This window comes from Cynoglossus semilaevis, chromosome 4, assembly GCF_000523025.1.
Source record: "Cynoglossus semilaevis isolate Cse_v1.0 chromosome 4, Cse_v1.0, whole genome shotgun sequence".
In the NCBI taxonomy this organism is placed as follows: domain Eukaryota; kingdom Metazoa; phylum Chordata; class Actinopteri; order Pleuronectiformes; family Cynoglossidae; genus Cynoglossus; species Cynoglossus semilaevis.
Window position 1 is genome coordinate 12,842,102 of NC_024310.1, and position 20,885 is coordinate 12,862,986.

Sequence of the window (20,885 nt, forward strand, 5' to 3'; positions counted from 1 at the left end):
GCCTAGCATCACAACCCAATTCAGACTACTCTCCTTCCACTTTTATTTAATTTCTTAACGTTTATATCTAATTTAATTATATTTAATTATATTAAATATAATGTATTTCAAATAAACATTTTTATGAGTGCATTGATGATTTAAGACAATGTCAAGCAGAAGAGCACAGACACAACACAAACACACCTAGAATCTAATCCCAATATCATTATTAACCTCATAAACGTTATGACGGAAGCACGGGCGAATGGTGTTGTGCAAAATAGCCAGTAGATGTCACAATTTCCTTCCAACTAAACTCCCTTGTAACACTTGTGACAGTGATTTGAGTGAGAGAGTCTTTTCGTGAAAGATGATCTCAAATCAGTGGGACATTCCCACGCACACGAGGAGAGTGCTGGAGGAAAAACTGCTCAGAGCAGATCAGCGTTTAAAGCTGCGGCAGCTGCTGCAATAAATAGAGATCTGCGGAATGGCGGATCTGAGATGGAGTCTCCTGACTGTGACCTGTGTGGTTAACATGGCCTCGGCAGAAATGTTCACATCGCTGCTGAACGGTCAGCAGGTAATCAGAGTTGAAGAGAAACTGGTGCACCACCTGAGGACATACATAGACCAGGAGCTTCAGAGACTGGAGGACATCAGACGGTGAGTGACATGAGTGGTGATGGTAATAAGCTCATTTATTAGTTTTTATTTAAATTTCTTTAATGGAATATATTGCAGAATTTTTATTTATTTTTTGGCAGAGGCTATATATTGTAGCCAGTCAGTTGTGGTGCATTTATCAGACCAGAACGAGCAAAATAAAACCCTGGGGTGGTAGGATTTGTATGTGATGCATTAAAAAGAAAAGTCCCATTGAAGGACTTACATTTATGAACTGTTTCATTGTGGCAGGGATAAATCATCAGACAGTATCTTACACAGACAGACTCTTCTGTCAGGCCACTCCTCACTTCTCTGAGTGAAAAAAAACTTTCTTTGTTTTATGAAGTCATTTTTGACTCATACTAGTTACTGCCTCATTGATTTGATGTTTTTGTGATGTGGTGGTGGAAAATGACTCATTCAGTGAAGACACTGGTATTCCCTCCAGCCTCTCTCCTGTACATGCAGATATTAGTCACGGGTTGTCGTGTTAACAAAATAATAATACGTAGAATTAAATGCAATGTTAACAGTTAATAAACAAAGCTGTGTTGGAATTGTATTCATTTATTTATCTCGACCTGTAATGTTTACCAATCCAGAAATGGCTCCCACACTTAAAGATAACATGGATGAGTATTTTGGGACGTCATCCTCACAACATACCAACAGGATCTTTTAGTAATAGGAATGATTCACAAATAACTTACTTGTTACTCACAGTCGTGTGAGATGTTTAAGGGCAGTCAGTGCAAGGCTTTAGTTGGCATCAGCCACTACATTATTTTGCTGTATTACATATTTTTTTATTTTAATGACTTCATCTGTGGCAAACCTCTGGTTCTGTGCCCAGAGATCCAGTGTGCTGCCACAATGCTGTGGATTCCCTTAGATAATATACACTCAATCAAGTGGCAATTTAAAGCCCAGTGTGGAAACTTCAAAAATGCACAATTTGACCAACTGTCATGACTTTGGTCACGCAGCTGGTTCCTATTGTAGTAGATGAGAGGACAATTCCCCCCTGGTGTCCACTGGTGTGCCCAGTCCTGCTCTGGCATCTGGAAACCTCTACTGAGGAACATAACTCACAAAGCTGACAGCACGTCCAAGCTGCGACTAATATCCTAAACTTTTCAGGCTGTTTGCAGATGTGATAAATGAATTTGACTCCAATGCTTTGGAAGTCATCGACTGGCCATACAGCACCATGTCCTGTTCTTTATGAACCAAGTTGGACATTGTTACAAAACAAGAAAAACTATTTTGTAGCCAGCTACAGTATGATGATCAGTGACTTATGGTAAAGACACAAAGATGACAAAGTTAGCTACAAAAAGTCACCAATGTAGTGTGTGCTTTTTTGCCTCTGCTACAGTACTATGGGAATAAGAGTTAAAAATATACAAATTTTACAAATGATTTGGTTCAGTACAAGTATCTAGTGGTCCAACCATACTTTTGGATAGCACATTCGATTACCATCCAATGAACCCTTCTCACATATTAGACACAGGACCTTTAACTTTTATTGGGATCATAAAATCCTTGTAAAACGTGTCCGTCCTCTTCCCCTGTCCTTTCTCTCACAGCTTTTACACCAAAGTGTCCGACCTGCACACTGAACTGTACGAGGACGCGGGCACATCATTGACGAACCCTCTGGTCTCTTTCACTCTGATCAAACGACTGCATTCAGAGTGGCCCAACATCATCTACAGCAACGAAGCCCTGGAAAACACACAGGGTCAGCTCACTGTCCTCGGACAGACACTCACATCTGGTGGTGATAACTTAAACACCTCCTTTTTTTCTTTTTTTTATTACTTCTTCTTCCCAGCTGTCGTCACCCAGCCCCCGTCTCACCTCTTGGCCTTTCTGTTCTACAGCTCTCAGGTCCAGTTACGAGGAGGACAAAGCTGAACTGCCCAAACTAGAAGACCTCCAGGGGGCCGCCAAGGGGCTCATGAGGCTGCAGGATGTGTACGCTCTTCAGGTTGAGAGCCTCGTAAAGGGTCGTTTCCAGACAGTGACCAATGGGAAACTCACAGATATCTACATTCCTGGAGTTTTAGTCCCACTGTCTGGCGATGACTGCTTCCTGGTTGGAAAGGTAGAGAAAATATAACTTTTCTGCTTTCTGCTTTTCTGTTTCTTGCTTTTCTAACAATAGCCGAAAGCTGAGTAAATGTGGCACAGATGCCACAAAAAGCCAGAAGAGAGTTAATTGTAAGCCCAGAATAAAGCTTATCTAAATATATATGGAAAATATACTCATGATTACTATAAAAAATAGTTAAAGTTAAAGCCTGAAGCAGACAATGTGGATTAAAGGAAGAAATGCATCAAAGATGAAAAAAATAATACATTTTTAATTCATACAGTATGTTGCCCTTAAGTGTCAGGTTTTGAATTTTCAGTGTACAGTATGAGCAGCATTGAAACATGTTGTAACAGCATTCCACTGGAATCACCAGTAGGCAGACGATGAACTCACTTTGAATGCAAACGTTTTAGACATTTTTGTCTTCGTCTCAGAGAAACTCGAGCGACAGCACAAGTGAAAACATGATCTGCTCTTTAACCGAAACGACTCTGTAACATCTGTGAGATAATGTATTTTCCTCACACAGGATCCAGCCTGTAAACATCCATGCCAAACATTCAGAGTTGTTTTTTTTATATACAATAGTACATTTGTGTACAGCACACATGAAAAAGATTTAAAGGCAAACGAGGAGTGGGGACATCCAGTGGATGTTTAATACCCAGGCCCCACGGTCAGTTTTATTTGAACTAGATGAGTCAGGTTCTGGGTGAATTTGATGACGTGATACTGCATGTCCTTGAACACCCCAAGTACAAATCTGTTTATAGATCTCTTGAAATGCGTTGTTGTTGTTTTAAGTCATGACCAACATACATTCTGAAGCAACATAGACTTTATTATGAGCCTTTTACAGGTAGTGTGGCCGAGTGGTCTAAGGCGCTGGATTTAGGCTCCAGTCATTTCGATGTCGTGGGTTCGAATCCCACCGCTGCCAGATAAATTATGTTTCACTTTCCTCTTTCTTTAACCCTGCACTATATTGAACGCTTTCCCCTCTGTCACCTGTACTCGATCCGGGACCACGGAAGCTAATATCATTCATCCTATCTCTAACATTTGTTGCAATGATATGAAACAACCTTCAGTCCTTAAATGATCTTTTACCTCCCGTAGGCCACACAAAATAACTGTGGACCTTGAGTTTAACATATGTGCTTTAGGAACACTGGTCACTGAACAAATAAACAGCCGGTAATACAATAGAGAGACTTGGGACCAATTCAAACCAACCAAGTAAGCCAAGCTGCTGTGTTTGCACAGGTGGCCTACGAGCAGGAGGACTACTACCACTCAGTGCAGTGGTTGGAGGAGTCGGTGCACCTCTTCAGAGGGGCAGGAGGAGAGTGGAGGCCTGAGAATGAGGGGACTTTGGAGGATGTTCTGGACCACCTGGCTTTCTCTCATTTTAAAGTAGGACAATCATTGTCAGCACACTAGCAGGACAGTTAGAGAGTGTGTGTTTTAAACTTCTGTGGTTGTCATTTCAGACAGGAAACGTGTCCAACGCTCTAAGTCTCTCCCAGGAGTTACTGCTTTATGGTAAATCTTCCAGATAATTTCAGTCCATTTGTTTTAGGCTAGAAAAACAAATGGACTATAACATAAGCAGAAACAACAACACTGACATTGACATTGCACCTTGAGCAGCTCACGAGTGACAAATGCAAACATGAAGTCCAAACTCCAACAGTTGGTTTGAGTTGATACGTGTTTCCTTTAAACCCTTAGATCCGATGAATGTTAGAGTTCTGCAGAATATTAAGAAATATAAGAAGCTACTGGTGGGTTCATCAAGCCGCTGGAACAAAGTGCCAAAGAGACCGACCTCCAGTCATTTACAAACAAGAGACACATATGAGAGACTCTGTCAGACCCAAGGTTCACAGGTGTGTAACACACGTTTTCTACCATTTTCCAACACGGCACATTTGGAGAATGAAGGTATAGGCAATAAAATAACCACCATTTTAACTTTGTCCAGGACTGTCTACATATATTTTAACGTAGCAGAAGCTAATGAGAATGTAGCATTAAATATTTAGAACTGAAAAACACCCGGAATGAGCTAAAATTCAAACAAAAACTAATTAGAATTCCTAGAAAAAAGATAATTAATAAAACAAAGGCTTGAAATGTATCAAATTTTGTTCATACTTAAGATTTGATTTATTCAAAACCCCAAGCCATGAAATGCTAAAAATGACCAGAATGACCTGGAGAAACTTAACGTAGCAGAGTTAGCTTAGTGTTTTACAAATAGAAAGTGTATGATGTTTATGTAAAAAAAGAAACTAGTAAAAAACTGTAAAATTAAACACACATTTAAACATATAGTAAACATTTTTTTAAATTTAATAAAGGACACAGAATCTTCCAAAGGATATCTAAACAGGGAAAACTAAAATGTTGCCAAAAAGAAATTAAAACTCTCTGAAGGATCTGACAGTGCTCTCCCAACAACAAGAAATGTTCCCACGCTTTGGGGAGCTGAAAAGATTTCATTTGAAGAGAGACATTGTAGGCCACACAAAGTGGGAGACGGAGCATATGTTGAAACAAACTGTGAACGAAAGAAATGTTTTGATGCTGTTAATGGACTTCAGATGCCTGTTTCTCCTAACAGCCAATGCATTTTAAAAACCCCAGACTCTACTGTGACTATTTCACTAACAACAACCCTGGGCTGTTGCTGCTGCCAGCCAGACGTGAGGTGATGAGCCTGCAGCCGTACGTCGTCCTCTTCCATGACTTCATCACTGATTCAGAGGCTCAACACATCAAGACGATTGCCAGGCCTGGAGTAAGTGCCAGGACTGAGGGAAGTTCACAGAATTAGACACGTGTCATGTCCAACAAATGGACACCGTGCATGGTTTCCTAACTCCTTCAGATGGTTTTGTAATACTTTAAAATGTTTCAGTCTCCTCATCAGAGACAAGAAATGTGACCTAGATGAAATCATCTTTTTTGGCAAAAGTTGGAAAGACTTTTAAAGTGTTTGTTGAAATATAATAATAATAATAATTATTATTATTATTATTATTTGTTAGTTAAAATATATCTCAGTAATATCTTCATTCTATAACCTCTGATCACATGGACCTTCAGATGATAATCTTTTTTCTTAAATGACACCAGAACTCTTTGCACCGTTCTGAATTCTGAGCACATTTTCTTCATTTTCTGTGGGTCTTCCAACCATCCTCCTGTGGTGGAGGAAGAAAGGGAAATGAACTGTAGGAGAGCAGTAGGGTCATTGCACCAGCTGGGGTTTAGCTGGGATAAGCTTTGCATACTTGAAGCCTGGCTCACTTTTAGGAATATTTGATGGATGGATAACTTTGCTGCACTACCCTATAGTTTCTGTGAGGTTTTGGCTTTGTTCGCTGTCTTTCCATACCACAAGGAATATCCCGTCCATTTATTTCATCATAATGTCAGCTTGTGGTTTAATTGAAAACAGGCACAGGGAATGGTATTAGTTTGGAACTGCATTTATCAAATATGAGTCTGGTTTACACTTGGTTCTGCACAGCCTCTGATTTCTCCACGTCTGGTTTAGGTCAACAGTTTTGCCCTCGTCAAAACTTTATGAACCACTAACTATGATGATGTTCGTTTGGATTCCATGCAGTACAGAAATTCATTTTAGGCTAAGTTTCACAGCAGAAGACAGCCAGCTTTGGTGGGAGTTTTTGATTTTATTTTGAAATTACAGAGGTGGGATACAAAATGTCCAGGCATCCAGGAGTTTTACAAGTCTCTTGCATATTGACAGCAGCCCCTCCCAGTGCCTGAAAATGTAATAAAATAAACTGGAATCTAGAGTGACCAAGTGAGATTAGGTACAAGCAGGGAGAGAGAGAGAGAGAGAGAGAGAGAGAAAAGAGAGAGAGAGAATAATGGCACAGTGTATCTTTACCTAATAAGGATAAAACAGTGTTGCACAATACATTTGTTTGTACGTTTGTAACAGTTTCCAGTTTTTACAAACTGTCCACAAATATAATCTGAATCTGCTGCTCTGAACAACAGATTTACCTATATGTTGTCCAAGAAATCATAAAAGTTTTCACATTTCTCTCGTGTCACTAATGGTCACATACAGTAATACGCAGTAAGAAAGGTGATATGATGAAATGATCATTTGAAAACCTTCATGCTGGGAGCTGCTCTCACTTGTTATTTTAGATGGGAAGTTGGGACTTACAGCTGTAGAAAAAAAAACAAAAACATCACCAGCTCATGTTGTCTCTTTTTCCTCACCAGCTGAACAGGTCTGTGGTGGCAGCTGGAGAAAAACAAGCAACAGCAGATTATCGCATCAGCAAAAGGTACGAAACCTTTACCTGTTCAGTTTCCCACAGAGGTGGTACAGTATTTACCATTTGATTGAGTCTAGGTCAAATCTTTTACATTTTTTTGGCACCCCCTTGTGGCAGCATGTTGCAGCAGATCTGTTGTTAACACTGTAGATTGTGGGGCAAATAAGTGACTTTTGGAATATAAAAAAAAGATTAGAACTGGAAATATAATACCTTAATGTTATCTAAAATTAGCCATAACCAATATATATGTTTTAACTGAATATTTGAAATGTATGTATGCATCTTATTCATTTAGTGCATGGATAAAAAATACAGCGCACCCTACCATCCAGAGGATGGACCAGCGGATTGCTATGCTCACAGGTTTAAATGTGGACCATCCATATGCCGAGTATCTCCAGGTGGTGAACTATGGGATTGGTGGTCATTATGAACCTCACTTTGACCATGCCACAGTAAGATAATATTTATACTTGTTTTTACAACCCGCCGATTTGCCATTTGCAAAAATTTAATTTTGTTCACTTTAAAAAATTGTATCAGATGTGGTGGAGAAAGATGTGAGGGTGGTACAGGACATGTACAGTATAAAGGGCCAGGATTTTTACTGTGTGTAGTCAAAGTGACTGATGGGTTCAAGGTATCAGCTCTGAGCCTCTTATCTGTTGTTATGTTGATAGAAAGGTAACAGATAAAAACACAACAGAGGCCGACCAGAGCACTGTTTGTTGTGGAGAAAAGCTGTTATTAAGAACAAGAGAAGAACAGGGTAAAATGGAGGCAGCTGATGTGATGTGGCAGCGGCAGACAGGAGCGGCAGAAAGGAAAAGAAAAGAAAAGTTTTGTTTAACATATAACATCCATCCTTTGTCCATTCTCTCACCAGTCTTCTTCTAGTCCCGTGTTCAGTTTGAAGACTGGAAATCGAATGGCCACCTTCATGATTTATGTGAGTAGAGTCTGAGAGCTGGCTCCTGTTGACTGATCTAAAGTTTAAACCCAAAAACAATGAGGTCCATGTTTATGTCAAAGGCAGTGCAAAACCTTGGAAACCGTTAGACACCTGCTCTCACATCAACAGTTTTATACATGTCTTTAAATAACAGACAGAGCAGCCATAACTGTAGAGCCAACTTGGCCAAAGCAACTGTCTTCCATAATGTTAAACAACCTTTTAGAATATTTTGAGCTATTAAGCATTTTTTTCTATTCCTAAATATTTACGTTGTTTGTCTAACTTTGTCTAAAATATCCCTGAAATAATGAGCTACTTTAAAATATCTTTTGGGTAATTTTAAGATGTCTTAGTGATGTCCAGCTGGTGGGTGCTTCATATATGTAATGCACCATTTGTATTGTTTGGGAGTTGAATGGCCAACTACAAGAATGTTCCTTTTCTGTTACAGCTCAGCTCTGTCCAGGCAGGTGGGTCAACTGCCTTCATTTACGCCAACTTCAGTGCTCCTGTGGTTGAAGTAAGTGCACTGAAAATAACTCAAGGAGAACTTTAAATTATATATAGATATGCTACACTTTTTTATTTACATTTAGGGCAATTTTCTTTCTAGAATAAACTTTAGTTTTCTTGCTTTTCTTGTGTCACTTACATTATAACAAAAATATTTTAGGAAAATCAGTTAAATTATGTCATGTGCTTTAATAACACTACTAGAAGCATATTTGTATGTACTTAATTATCACTTTATCACAGATTAATCACTTGACCCCTGCGTGATACAAGTTTATAAAATCATCATCCCTAAAAAAGTTTATTTTACTGAATATTTGTATTCCTACATGACAGAATGCTGCCATCTTCTGGTGGAATCTCCACAGAAATGGTAAAGGAGATGAAGACACTCTGCATGCCGGGTGCCCTGTGCTGATTGGAGACAAATGGGGTATGAGTCAGTAGTTTAAAGACATTGAGTGAAAATGTATAGAGACAGAACCATATAAGACACACTAAGCCCTCCTGTAGGAATATCACACGTTCCTGTTAAGAACTTTCCAGTGACCCAGTAAAGACTAGTGTCTAAGTGTCTAAACGTTTGTCCACATCTGTTGTGCATAATGTGTTAGAGATGACACAGATTACAGCTCAGGCACTGACTCATCACTTGACAAGGAAAACATCTGCTGCAGGTTGGCTCAGGCTACAGTGACTTTGCAACGTGTCCTAGGGAACAATTTAGTTAACAACATAAAGTTTTCTTAGTACATTTGGTGGCAGTAAATCAATTTTTAATTTTCTGATGTTGATGAATAATTTAAATTAATTATGCATTAACAAAGAGGTTGTTTCACAATGCCCCTTAGTTTTTTTGCTTTTCAATGTTTTCTCATGCAAAGACAAGTCCACCTATATAAAGAACTGAAAACAGTTCATGTTCATATAAACATGTTTGGATTTATCTGTTTATTTCAGTGGCGAACAAATGGATTCATGAGCAAGGTCAAGAGTTCCATCATCCCTGCAGCCTTAATCCTGACAAGTGAGAGGGTGTTGAATGCATTTGTTGGGTTCCTTAGAGTAAAATCACATCAAGAGGCAGCTAAAATGTGAACGTACACAGGCAAAGGAAGTGGGAAGGAGGAGCCTGCATCTGTGATTGGAGCCACAGGGCCTGAAGCAAACAGCCTGCTGTCTGCTGCAGAAGACGAACAACGCCCACAGGCGATAATAGGTCCCAGAGCGGAAGAGCTTTTCTTACAGAGAGGACTTGTCTTCGTACACTTAGACGGTTGGAGTTCAATGATCAGGGCTTTTCCCTGTGCTGGCTCGTTTCTACAGTACTGTGGCTGCAACTGTCTGGGGCTAAGACATTTACAGCTGTAAGGTCAGCGCAGCTGAACTGTGATGAAATTTGGAAGTTTGGAACGAGTTTTGAAAGACAACATGTGTATTTGTACAACAGTGCATAACATGTATGTTGTTCCAGTAATTTATTTGAAAGACAACATGTGTATTTGTACATGTAACATGTATGTTGTTCCAGTAATTTCCACATAATTTCATTTTAAGTGGAAGACAATAAATGATGGTGTTTTGGCTGAAAATATATGTAATACTATACCCAAAAATCCAAACTGGACCAGTACTTGAATCTTATTTCTGCTGTTAAACATTATTCTGATTCCCACCTGTCACCATGACTTAAAGGAGGTTTAATTCTCACAGCTTACCTATCTGCCCTTATAACTCCTTCTCTGCACTTCTAAAGGTTGTTTTACTTCCCTGTTTGCCCCTGTCAAGTCAATTTCTGAATAATCAAAAAATATGACTGAATAAATATATTCAGTGGTGTGAGAACCTCCCTTGCTGCAGTGACTTTTGAGCAGCGACGACCAAAAATTACTCAAATTCCCAGAATGCCTTGTTCTACCATGGGCACCGTGGGAGGGTCGAAGGTTTCCTAGGAGATGGATTTGCGCGCTGCCGTTTAAACGACTGTTTACGTTGATGTGAGTGCGCGCGACTGTCAGCTAACTGCTATTCCAATTGTGTTTAAAGGATTATTACTGAAAGACGGATTTAAAAAAAAGTTATGACCAATAATGAAACAAGCGATGGTCTGAGAACTCGCGGAACACTTGCTTGAGGAATGAAGAGCAAGAAACAGAAAGTGCTTCAAAGTGGAAACAGCAAAAGAAAAGGTAAACGGTGCTGCTAGCTCGGCTAGCCGCTTAGTCTGCTAACGCAGTAATGTCGGAAGTAGATATTGTTTACTTTGCATAAGTCTTTGGTGTCTTCGGTCGGTTGGTTTTTGTTATCACACACACTAAACTTTACCATGTTGTAAATCTTGTATTGTAGAACACAAAAAGCTAGGCTAGTGGTAATGTTTAAGTTGTATATCTCAAAGACCCTAACCAAGAGACACCTCTTCTTATTAAGTTTTTAATGTAGTCATTAGAGTTTTTTATGTTAAATTAATATGTATTTACGAAATAGTTATTCTTAAATAGTTTGATAAAATGGCTAGACAAAACATTTAAATTGCACTCAAATGCATGCTGTGTGTTACCATGTTAGAGGAACAGTTCTAGCAATTATTCAGATATGGTTTTGGATGCGTCTACATGTGTTTCACCTAAACTTTAAACCTTCCTGTTTAGGCTAAGTGTAGTTAATTATTTATTTTTTTCCTCATTTTATTTTTTTTTATTTCTGCTTACTTTTAGCTACCCACATTTAACCTAGCTTTTATGCAAAATTTTGCGTTTGTGTTCATTTACATATGTTTGACCCCAATAATTGTTTTGCTTGTTCTGTGACATTTTTCTTTTACAGTCTCGAGTGATGTGTCACCTTCGACCAGCCTCCCGCCTTTGGTTGAGGGTCCACTTAGATGTTTTCTGCGAGTGACAATAAGTCGATTATTATGGACAGTTAACAAACCTCCGTCTGTGACATTTGTCAGGCTTCGCTGGTGGGGAGAGTCTTCCAATGAGACACACTTTTTTCCTAAAGATGGATCTCAGCTTTCTCAAAGAAATGTCAAGACCACAGTGCGATACGCCATTCGCTGTGGGCCTAAACAGTTCACCTCATATCTTACAGGTAATTGAGAGAGTATGACATCACTCCAGAATGTCAGGTACATATGGTACATACGTTATATTGGTTTATGAATGATTCTACAAGGTAAACGTACAAGGAAAAAGCACCATTTAATCCCAAACTGTATCAGTTCCTAGTAGATACATTTGCAATGGTTATTGCAGCTTCAAATCATGTTGGAGAACCACCAGAGATAATTTGTCCCTCTCTGTAATCCCTGACACAGTTGATCATGTTAGAAACAGAGCTCCCTGTGGGCAACACGATTACGTCTGTGACTTATTGTTCTTCTTACTGGAGAGAATCCCTGTCTGGCGGCATCTTTGTGTTTTGTTTTTTGGGGTTCACTGAGCTGTATAACTTGTTGTATTGCATGGTAAATAAGTATCTGCTTATTTTTTCATAACTGAAAAGATTTTCAGATATTATACTTACACAGTCATCAACTCACTTTTTCAAAATACTGCAAACATGCAGAAACCTCCTGCATGGCGTTACAGTAGAGAACGTTTGAGATGGATTGAAACAGATGCAGATGATGAGCTGTGGTTGTGACCCCTGAAAGGAGCTGATGGAAGGAGAAAAAGAGACAGGGATAGTGCGTGTGTATTTGGGTTGAGGCTTTTTGACTGGATGAAATCATGTTATAAAATATATAAGTAAATAGCCAACTACACATAGTTTTATTTCATTTTTAGGAAGTCTACTGAGTTTGTGTTTCATGGGTTGTGCATTCTGTCTAACAAACTCATTTGTTATTATTAACAGATATGAGCTCACTGGTGTTGGATGTGTTGACAAAAGCTGATCATTTGCCAGTAGCACGGGCACAGGTTGCTGGAATCTCTCGTCTGTCCTTGTCACACCCCATTAGTGGATTTTTCACACTTGTATCTCCTACATCAGAAAAGCTAGGAGAGCTCCAAGTAAGTGAAACAAAAATATATTAAGCCTCTCTCAGCTTAATGTGTGAGGTGTACTATGAATATTTTAAAATACTAATGTTTCTTCAGCAACACTTCAAAGTCTTTATTTGGGTAGTGGGGGTTTAACTTGTGGAAGAATATACAAGTATTTAGTGTGTTTGGTCTTCTGTAAAGCATATCTTTTTCTTTTTTGTCCTTCAGGTTTCACTTAATTTGGAGCCCTTAGCTGAAACCTATGACAGCAGCAGTGACTACACGGTCACAACAGAAGGACCAGAGGCTGCCACAGCAACTCTTCCTTTGCAGCCAAGATCACTCTCAGCTAGCAGTGGGAAACGATTAGTGAAGAGTAGCAGCAAAAACCCACCAAGGTTAATAACAGTCATCTATAGTCTCAGTTAAATTCCCAACTAGTACTTTTCATCCCAAGAATATATGTTTAAAATCTGGAATGAAGAATAAAATGTTTGGTTATCTTTGGAAGAAATTACAGACCTGAACCTTCAAGTTGAATTATTTAAAATGTGCTCATTATGATTTTTAATTCAAAGGCCCCAGCAAGACGGTGGAAAAGAAGAGTTGGCTGAGAATCAGATGCCTGTGAACAGCTGTGAGATCAGTGAAAGAGCTGCAAATGCTTTAAGTCAGGACTCTGGTGGAAACAAGACCAATGACATCCTCTCACGTAGGTCTCAGGATTAAAAAACAACAAATCTCCTTCTTTCTTTAAATGTAATTATCTGTAAATATAACCTTTGAAATTCTTTTTTTTTTTTCTTAGTTATTTCCGAGCGGGGAAACAAGTTAAGAGATGCCATGGTGCGTTCAGCTTTGAAATATGACATACACTCTGCATCAGCACCAAACGATGCCCCTCTACTTAGTGGTACCATACATCCACCTTTAAGGTTAGTTTTTGTAAAAGTTCTTGAAAACCTTGAGTGTTTAAAACATAAATAAAATAGATACTTCTGCCTTCTGCCCTCTTCTGTGACAGGACTGTTCCCTCTCCCTCTGGAATGTTTCTTGATTCCCAATCATTTCCTGAACACTCAATTGATGTCCCTGATGTTTTTGATGGTGCTGACGACGTTACCCACAAAGCCATAGATATTCTCTTTGGCAGGTATTTGTCTTTGTAATTTCAAACATGACAGATAATTTAAGTTTTTATTTTTTATTTTCCTGCACTCTTTTTTAAAGGCTAATCACATCACCTCCTCCTCAACTGGACCGGGACAGTGTCTCCCCTGACTGTATATTTGGCCACAGCAGTGTTTGTGGTGATAGTGAAACTGATGATCCTCAGTATGATCAGAGCTTACTAGAAAATTTATTTTACAAGTCTCCAGTAAGTAGTCACCAATGTCTGGCAGTGCAGTACTTTGTTGTGTTTTGGCAAGATTGTCCTTTTAAAACATTGGTCGTCTTCCTTCAGATATCTGATACAAGACCAGAGGTCACAGAGACAAGTGGTAAAAAAACTTTACCCCCACTTAAAAAACAGCCAAAAAGGATGAATGAGGGGTAAGAGCTTTTACTTTGTATTTGTGGTTTATTGAATGGATTGTAAATGTCATGGGTGTCAGGCCAGGTTGAGAAAATGAAATAATCACTAATAAGTAATTGTACTTTTTATACCTCTAAGACGTTGATTTCTATTTTTTGTCCAGTACTGACTTCCAGCATCAGGATCCCCCAGATGCTGTTGCTCTCTGTGGACTAAGTGAAGAGCAGTTGGCGTTGCTGAATTTCATTCGTGTGATCATCGTGACCATTGACACCCTGACTCTTTCTACGACCTCAGCAACAAGAACTAATTTGAGTAAAGGGAAACCTCTTCGACAAATGACTAATCAAAAATGGTATGAACAATAAATGTTTCTTTATAGTACAGTAAACAAACCAATCATATGTCAGTGTTTTATGACCTCTCTCTCTCTTTTCATGAAAGCACTTACTTTGTAGAGTACATGTTACCAAGAACATCCACCTCCAGTCGACATGTTTATGGAAAAAGCAACAATGGAGACGTGGCCAGAGTTGCTTCCAGTAAAGTCACAGGGGGAGGTATGAGCCCTAACGTTAAAGACAACTGTTTGTTTATTTTACTCTAACTAACCTCTTTATAACCACAGCTTTGACTCAGTTTGAGCTTTAAATCCATTTTAATCAAAGGGCATAAAATCCACTTCCCTGTAAAACTAACGGTGATGGTTAAATTATGTATGCTTTCCCCACTTGTAAGCTCATTAGAAATGGAACCAATCCGCTTTGACATTTTCTATAGTATTATACATATTTGGTTTTGCCAATAGTTTGACAATACTGACAGAGTCATGTTTCTAAACTTCAGTTAGCAACAGGATGAGACAAAAGTCGTCTCCTTGTCTCTATGCTGGACTAAAGAACAGCTCATGTTTGTACTTAAAAAAATAATTACTCATATTTTCTGTCTTTGTTTTACAAGAGGTAAACTTCCTTCAGCATTCTGTGTTTCCTGTGGACTTCAGCACAGAATCTGTCATAAAGTGGTGTCAAACAGATTTGGTGTTCAAGATTTTCTCAAGAAAGAGCCACCAAAAAAAAGTAAGTTGAGCAGACTCATTTTTTTATGTTTGTAAAGGTCGGGTAATGACAAATCCAATACTGTTGTATTGCTTGTATCCAGACATGAAAATGTGGAACAATTTGATAATCAAGATTTGGCAAAGTAAATATTCAACATACTGTAAAGCCATTGTATTTTTTCAGCTAGTGACCATGTTTTCTCCTATTTTAGCCTGTTCTCATTGGTAAAGCAGTTCATCCACTGCGTGATCTGCTGCAGGACAAGCAGCTGAGTCAGGCTTTGGTCCTTCCTGTGCAAAGTCTGGAGGCAAACTGTGAAACACTGGCAATTGGACCTCTTAGGGTATGTACTTAGGACAACAGAGCCTTATTATAAGTGTAATATTCAAACCCTCTTCAAACTCATGTGGGAGTCTTGACTAGAATCCTTCATTCAAGAAAATATATAATGATTATGTATTAGAAGGCTAAGTTGTAATAATATATAATGATTATGTATTAGAAGGCTATAGAATGCATAAGTGGAGGAAAAAAGATCAGAGAGAGAGGATGAGCTGTTTGGAGATAAAGTTGTGATTTGTCCAACTCTGTCATCTGTTTAGAAAAAGTCCCTATGTCTTCAGGCTGGATGACTGTGGATCCAGTGTTCCTATATTTTTTTCTCTTTTTTCAGGTATGTCTAGAACTTGCAACAGACAGCAAGGTTTCCACACCTATAAAAGACAAAAGCCAGCTAGCTCACAGATACAAATCTTCTTTACCAACTGCACCGAGTCCTCCAAGGAAAACCGGCTCCAGACCTCATTTTGCTCAAACTAGCAAAGAACATTTTCCTTCTCACCCTGAAAAAGACTCTCAGATAAATGACTGGAGTCTACATCAACCATTGAAAGAATCATTTTTTCATCCAAGTCTTAACACATTTGAGAATAAACCATGTCAGCACGTGGATGACAACCTTGAAGTACTTCTGCACACTCTGCTCATGGTACCAGAGGGAAAGAACTTCACCTGTGGGCCCTTGCAAACTCCAAATGTTTACTTGAACTGTAAACTCTTTTGGTGTGATGAGATGACGAGATCAAATGTCAGCTGGGGTCAGAAAAATCCAACTTTCAACTTTGTTCAGGTATGTCGAAAATCAGGTGCTCAGCTTTAAAACCAGTGTGATGTATTAACTCAGTTGATTCTGTACATCTTTGGTCTTAGGTGACTCCTGTGGCTTTGACCAGTAAGCTCCTGGAAAGGATGAAGAATAACATGATTATAATTGAAGTGTGGCAAAAAACAGGAAGTTCAGAGGATCGACTTCTGGGCCTTGTTAAATTACCTCTGCACCAGTTCTACATGTCTTTTAGGTAAGTTGGGAAAAGGCAAACATAGTTTTGTCTGAGAAGAACTTGTAATCATATTATAATTGTGATGTTACCAACACAACACATTTTCAGTAAAACAGAGATATGGAGAAATTGTGAGGGCAGAATTTTTTTTTTGACTCTGTCAAGAATGTTTTGCTTCACCTCATTTCCTTCCTCTTAAAAAATATATACCACAATATTTCCCCCTTTAGGCAAATGTGTGGCATTTGTAATTGTGTTTCTCTGGCGACCTCTAAAATTCAATTAATGATTATTTAATTGAAGTTTTATTTATGCTCCTTTTTGGTTCCTGCCCTCCAGGGATCCAAAGGTCACTCACCTTCTACTTGAGGCACAGTATCCTGTTTTAGGCGTAGACTGCTACATGCCAGTCATAGATGTGTTCTCCGGAGCTTGTAAAGGAAACCTCAGGGTTATTTTGGCTATGGGAAAGTCAGAGCAGATCGCGGCCCTGCAGTGCATAAAGGATGAGGAATATGGCACTTTGTTTCCTCTTGTGAAACCAGTTCTTCCGTCTGATCATCATCCACGTCCAGAAACCAAGGTCTGTGCTTTTATGAAATACATAAATACTTATGTACAAGCAAATGAAACAAACAAGTCAGTGTCAACTTCTGCTGATGAGTTTTTTTAAACCCTCATGTATTTCTCTCAGGCTGTTGCAGCATTTAATGAACCAATGATGGAGCATGTGTTCGTGATAAGAGTGGAGAAGGTGAAGGGGCTGACACCTCTGCAGTCAACGGTGTGGGGTGAAGCAGACTGCTATGTCCAGTATAGTTTTCCAAGTCATGATGATGAGACAGCCACAGCTGTGGACCAAATGGTCACAGAGAGTAGTAAGTCCGTTTTTACTTCTCAAAACTAAAATCTTTAATTGGTGTTTCATTTAAAACTCTCATCCTCAACAGACGTCAGCCTAAAGCCGTTTCGTACCACCACCACTCTGTGTGTGCCGGACCCAATATTTAGCCACATGGAGACGCACGTTCTTCTGGCTCCTGAAGGGTTTCCTGTGCAGAGGTTGCTGCTCAGCTCTCTTTCAAGTCGAGGTGCCAGCAGTGGAGGAGGTGTCCAGTTTGAAGTGTGGTGCAGGTTTGTGGTTTCACCGAATTGTTAATCCTCCGTCAGCTAAGAAATGCAAATAGGCTCTGATTTTATTTAAGATAAGTTCATTTCTCATTTATTATTTTTTGCAGATATTATTATCCAAATGTCAGAGATCAGCTTGTGGCCAAAGGACTGCTTCCACTGTCCAAGCTCTGTGCAATGATCACCATGCAGAAACACCAACCCAACAACCCTCAAATGTTCTCCCTGCCCCTGATTCCAAGGACAGATAGTCCCACAGGACATCACATCCAGCCCTCAGGTATTTAAACACACAAAGTGCTGACATCAGAAAATGGGAACAAATCCAGTATTTAGCATATTCATTTTGTAACTCCTTTTTTAAGGTCTCCTAGATGTTTGCATTCAGTACAAACACCGGCCCGTCAGGCCTGAAGCACTGACTGGTAGAGGAGCTGCCTCTCGTGTTGTGACGCTTGTGGTCAAAGTTCGAAGAGCATCAGGTCTGCGGGCAGCAGCAAGGTACATGAGTAGCAATGAATGAATGAAAATGAAGAACATTTTGCTGTTCAGACCTTATCATTAGGTGGGAGTAACTAACATACGATCCTTTAGTTTATGTTATATCTTCATAAAATTAAAGCTGGGTCAGATATTACCTTCTTGGTAGGACAGAGAAAATGAACAAATGTTGATATGATGGACCATTTAAAACTCTAAATACTTAAGTACATCCCAGTGAGAAGGACATCCAGTAACATGACTGACTTGGAAATGCAGGCAGAGTTTCTGTCGCTGGGAATTGGTGTTATTCAGAAATGTTCTGATATTAACTAAATATTACCTGATACAGAAATGTTACTGAAATCAACTTTTTAGAAAATCACATCCTGATTTTTTTATGACATTTTGCATTTTCTGTTGCAGTTTTTTATCAAAACAGGATGAAAGGTTTCAGTACTTTGTTGATGCGGGCGTTAACGCATATGCCACAGTCCAGCTCTCCTTTTCTCCTGAAAGAGAGTCGAGGTCGACAAGGATTGTTGCCAAAACATTTTGCCCCGAGTTTGACCACCACACAGAGTTGTCATGTGATTTGCTGGTTCAGATGAGCAGCGGAGAAACCTGCAGCCTGGCCGAGGTGCTGGAGAGGGCTTCTGCTGCCTTTACTCTGTGGAACAGAGACAATCGTAAAGGTTAAAGACAAATATTCAATCACTATGCATCAACATCGCAGACAATTTAGTTCTTTATGCTCTTTTTTTCTCCCATTGACTACAGTAAAGATATGAAACTGAGAAAAAATCTTTAATTCAGTTTTATTAAGTGTATTGAAGTATTTAAAAATGAGGAAAATGTTTTTATGTAAATATTGTGCAAATTGACTAGAACCAAGGAGATTGTAGCCTTTTCTCTTATTTCAATTTAAAATTGGCTTTATTAACAACAACTTCAGGTTCAATCAAAATGTCTGATTGTGTTCTATATTTTGCAGGTGTGATCTTCAACAGTCAGAAAGATGTGATGTTGGGCTCAGTCCAAATACCATTGGCTGATCTAATTAACAAAAGAACAGGTATGTTTTCTAGTATAACATAGTTATGTTTTAGAAGTGGTATAGTTTCTAATAACAGACTTTTTATTCCAGGTATTTCTGGCTGGTTTGGAGTCTATTTACCTAAGGATAAAAGTTCAACTCAGGATTCCCAAATCCTGGTTGGTGGTCTAGAGATTTCTGTCAATTTTGCCCACCACTCAGATCGGGAAAAAGTAATCAAGGCTGCTCAGGGTTTAGGCTGGATGATGCAGAGTGACTGTGAAACTAAGGATGTGGAAGACTCCTTCGAAGAAAACACAAGGACACTCACTCTGACTTTTTCGACGCCCAGAGCTTGGGTTCCACTCCACTGTTTGCTCCTCCCCAACCAGATTGATCTGCAGCGCTCCACCTATTGCTATGTCAGGTACAAGTTTTATGATCAGGAGGCTTTCACCTCGCAAATGGTACACCCCCTTGTTACAGAGGGGGAGGATGGACAGACCACAGTAGATTTTAAAGGAAATAGAACTGCGAGGATGAGGATGACTCAACCTTTGCTGTGGTATCTACGAGAGGAGAGGCTGGAGGTGCAGCTGTGGGTTTCCTTTAATAAGGACAAAACCAGGAGACCCACTGACACCGACCGACTCGTTGGCTCAGCTTTTGTAGATATGTCTTCTCTTGCAAAAATGTCCAACCAGAAGCTGTCACTTAGTGGTAAGTAATAATTTTTTTCGTTTTAATTGAACGCTAAATGTAGCATGTCTTGCCTAAATTCACTCTCTCTACACACTTTTTAATTTTTGCTTTTCCATACCATTGGATGGTGTCCCAAAGTACTGGAACTTATCCGCCTTCACTACCACTATTATAAGTAAAAGCATTTTTTCTGTGATGACAATTGGTTCGTAATTTACAGTGAAACATTTATTAAAATGTAATTTTTAATTAAAAGTCAATACAACCTCACAGTGGGCTGAGGATTACTTCTTAAATTATTCACATGAAATTGAATTCACACAGAATCCAGTTAGAATCCATTATAACATCTTAAATAAACTTAGGTCTCATGAGGTTTGTGCAGCTGAGCAGTTTGGACTCTGATCTGAATTGTTCCCAATTTCCAGGGTTAGTGAAAATAAGGCAAAAAGTGAAAATTAAATTAAATGAAATATTTGAATGGAGTAACAGTTTGTCGTAGCCCCTCAGTGTCATTATTAAATGTCAATATTTCCTATACACGGTTATTTGACATACATTACGTATACGTTTGATTTTTACAGGCGTGTATCCACTGTTCAGAAGCTCTGCTGCAGACCTACAGGGGGCAGCTCTAAGAATTCACATCACCCTGACAGCAAGTGCTGCCCCAGAGGAGGCACCTGATGAATCTGACAGCCAGGTGGAGCTCTTATCAGAGGAGATGGAAACTGCAGCGCTAATCGCATCACCTACGACACCAAAAAAATCAACACAAAGCAGAAAAGAAAATAAATCTCCTCAAATTATGTCAGACATTTTATCCATACCACACACTGAAAGCAGTGTCGAGGATTCCTTTTCTGTCTTTGTCACAGTGGACAGGGCCATGCATCTGAATCTGAAAAGTGAGTTACGTTGAAAATTGTAAAAAAAAAATCTTATTTTTCAAGAAGAAATTGTGCATGCACCTAATTAATTGATATATCCTTTTCTCTTGTAGGCTGTCCTCTAGCAGAGCAGAGTGAGGTGACGCCAAGCTGCTG

At 39.2% G+C, this 20,885-nt stretch overlaps 2 protein-coding genes and 1 non-coding gene across 3 annotated transcripts in view; all 3 read left to right on the top strand.

Moving 5' to 3' along the window:
- Positions 1-124: 124 nt before the first annotated feature.
- Positions 125-10,027, top strand: p4ha3 (prolyl 4-hydroxylase, alpha polypeptide III). The gene is made up of 13 exons (XM_008309280.3): positions 125-648; positions 2,244-2,398; positions 2,541-2,764; positions 4,022-4,171; positions 4,249-4,300; positions 4,490-4,647; positions 5,385-5,561; positions 7,031-7,095; positions 7,385-7,544; positions 7,976-8,038; positions 8,496-8,564; positions 8,894-8,990; positions 9,518-10,027. Exons 1-13 carry the CDS (start codon positions 473-475, stop codon positions 9,586-9,588), a joined length of 1,617 nt encoding a protein of 538 aa, XP_008307502.1. The 5' UTR covers positions 125-472; the 3' UTR covers positions 9,589-10,027.
- On the top strand, positions 3,614-3,695 carry trnal-uag (transfer RNA leucine (anticodon UAG)). The gene has a single exon. It is a non-coding gene; the product is annotated as a tRNA-Leu (tRNA).
- Positions 10,028-10,510: 483 nt separating the features above from the next.
- Positions 10,511-20,885, top strand: part of c2cd3 (C2 domain containing 3 centriole elongation regulator) — a 14,837-nt gene continuing 4,462 nt past the window's right edge. Inside the window, exons 1-25 of the mRNA XM_008309288.3 lie at positions 10,511-10,746; positions 11,384-11,653; positions 12,422-12,579; positions 12,781-12,950; positions 13,131-13,264; positions 13,361-13,487; positions 13,577-13,705; positions 13,783-13,930; positions 14,018-14,106; positions 14,253-14,444; positions 14,534-14,649; positions 15,050-15,168; positions 15,362-15,493; positions 15,824-16,279; positions 16,360-16,508; positions 16,830-17,073; positions 17,185-17,368; positions 17,441-17,624; positions 17,729-17,901; positions 17,987-18,122; positions 18,528-18,796; positions 19,096-19,176; positions 19,249-19,857; positions 20,424-20,747; positions 20,843-20,881. Coding sequence (XP_008307510.1) covers positions 10,695-10,746; positions 11,384-11,653; positions 12,422-12,579; positions 12,781-12,950; positions 13,131-13,264; positions 13,361-13,487; positions 13,577-13,705; positions 13,783-13,930; positions 14,018-14,106; positions 14,253-14,444; positions 14,534-14,649; positions 15,050-15,168; positions 15,362-15,493; positions 15,824-16,279; positions 16,360-16,508; positions 16,830-17,073; positions 17,185-17,368; positions 17,441-17,624; positions 17,729-17,901; positions 17,987-18,122; positions 18,528-18,796; positions 19,096-19,176; positions 19,249-19,857; positions 20,424-20,747; positions 20,843-20,881 — 4,684 coding nt within the window. The 5' untranslated portion in view covers positions 10,511-10,694. The remainder of the gene's footprint in view (positions 10,747-11,383; positions 11,654-12,421; positions 12,580-12,780; positions 12,951-13,130; positions 13,265-13,360; positions 13,488-13,576; positions 13,706-13,782; positions 13,931-14,017; positions 14,107-14,252; positions 14,445-14,533; positions 14,650-15,049; positions 15,169-15,361; positions 15,494-15,823; positions 16,280-16,359; positions 16,509-16,829; positions 17,074-17,184; positions 17,369-17,440; positions 17,625-17,728; positions 17,902-17,986; positions 18,123-18,527; positions 18,797-19,095; positions 19,177-19,248; positions 19,858-20,423; positions 20,748-20,842; positions 20,882-20,885) is intronic.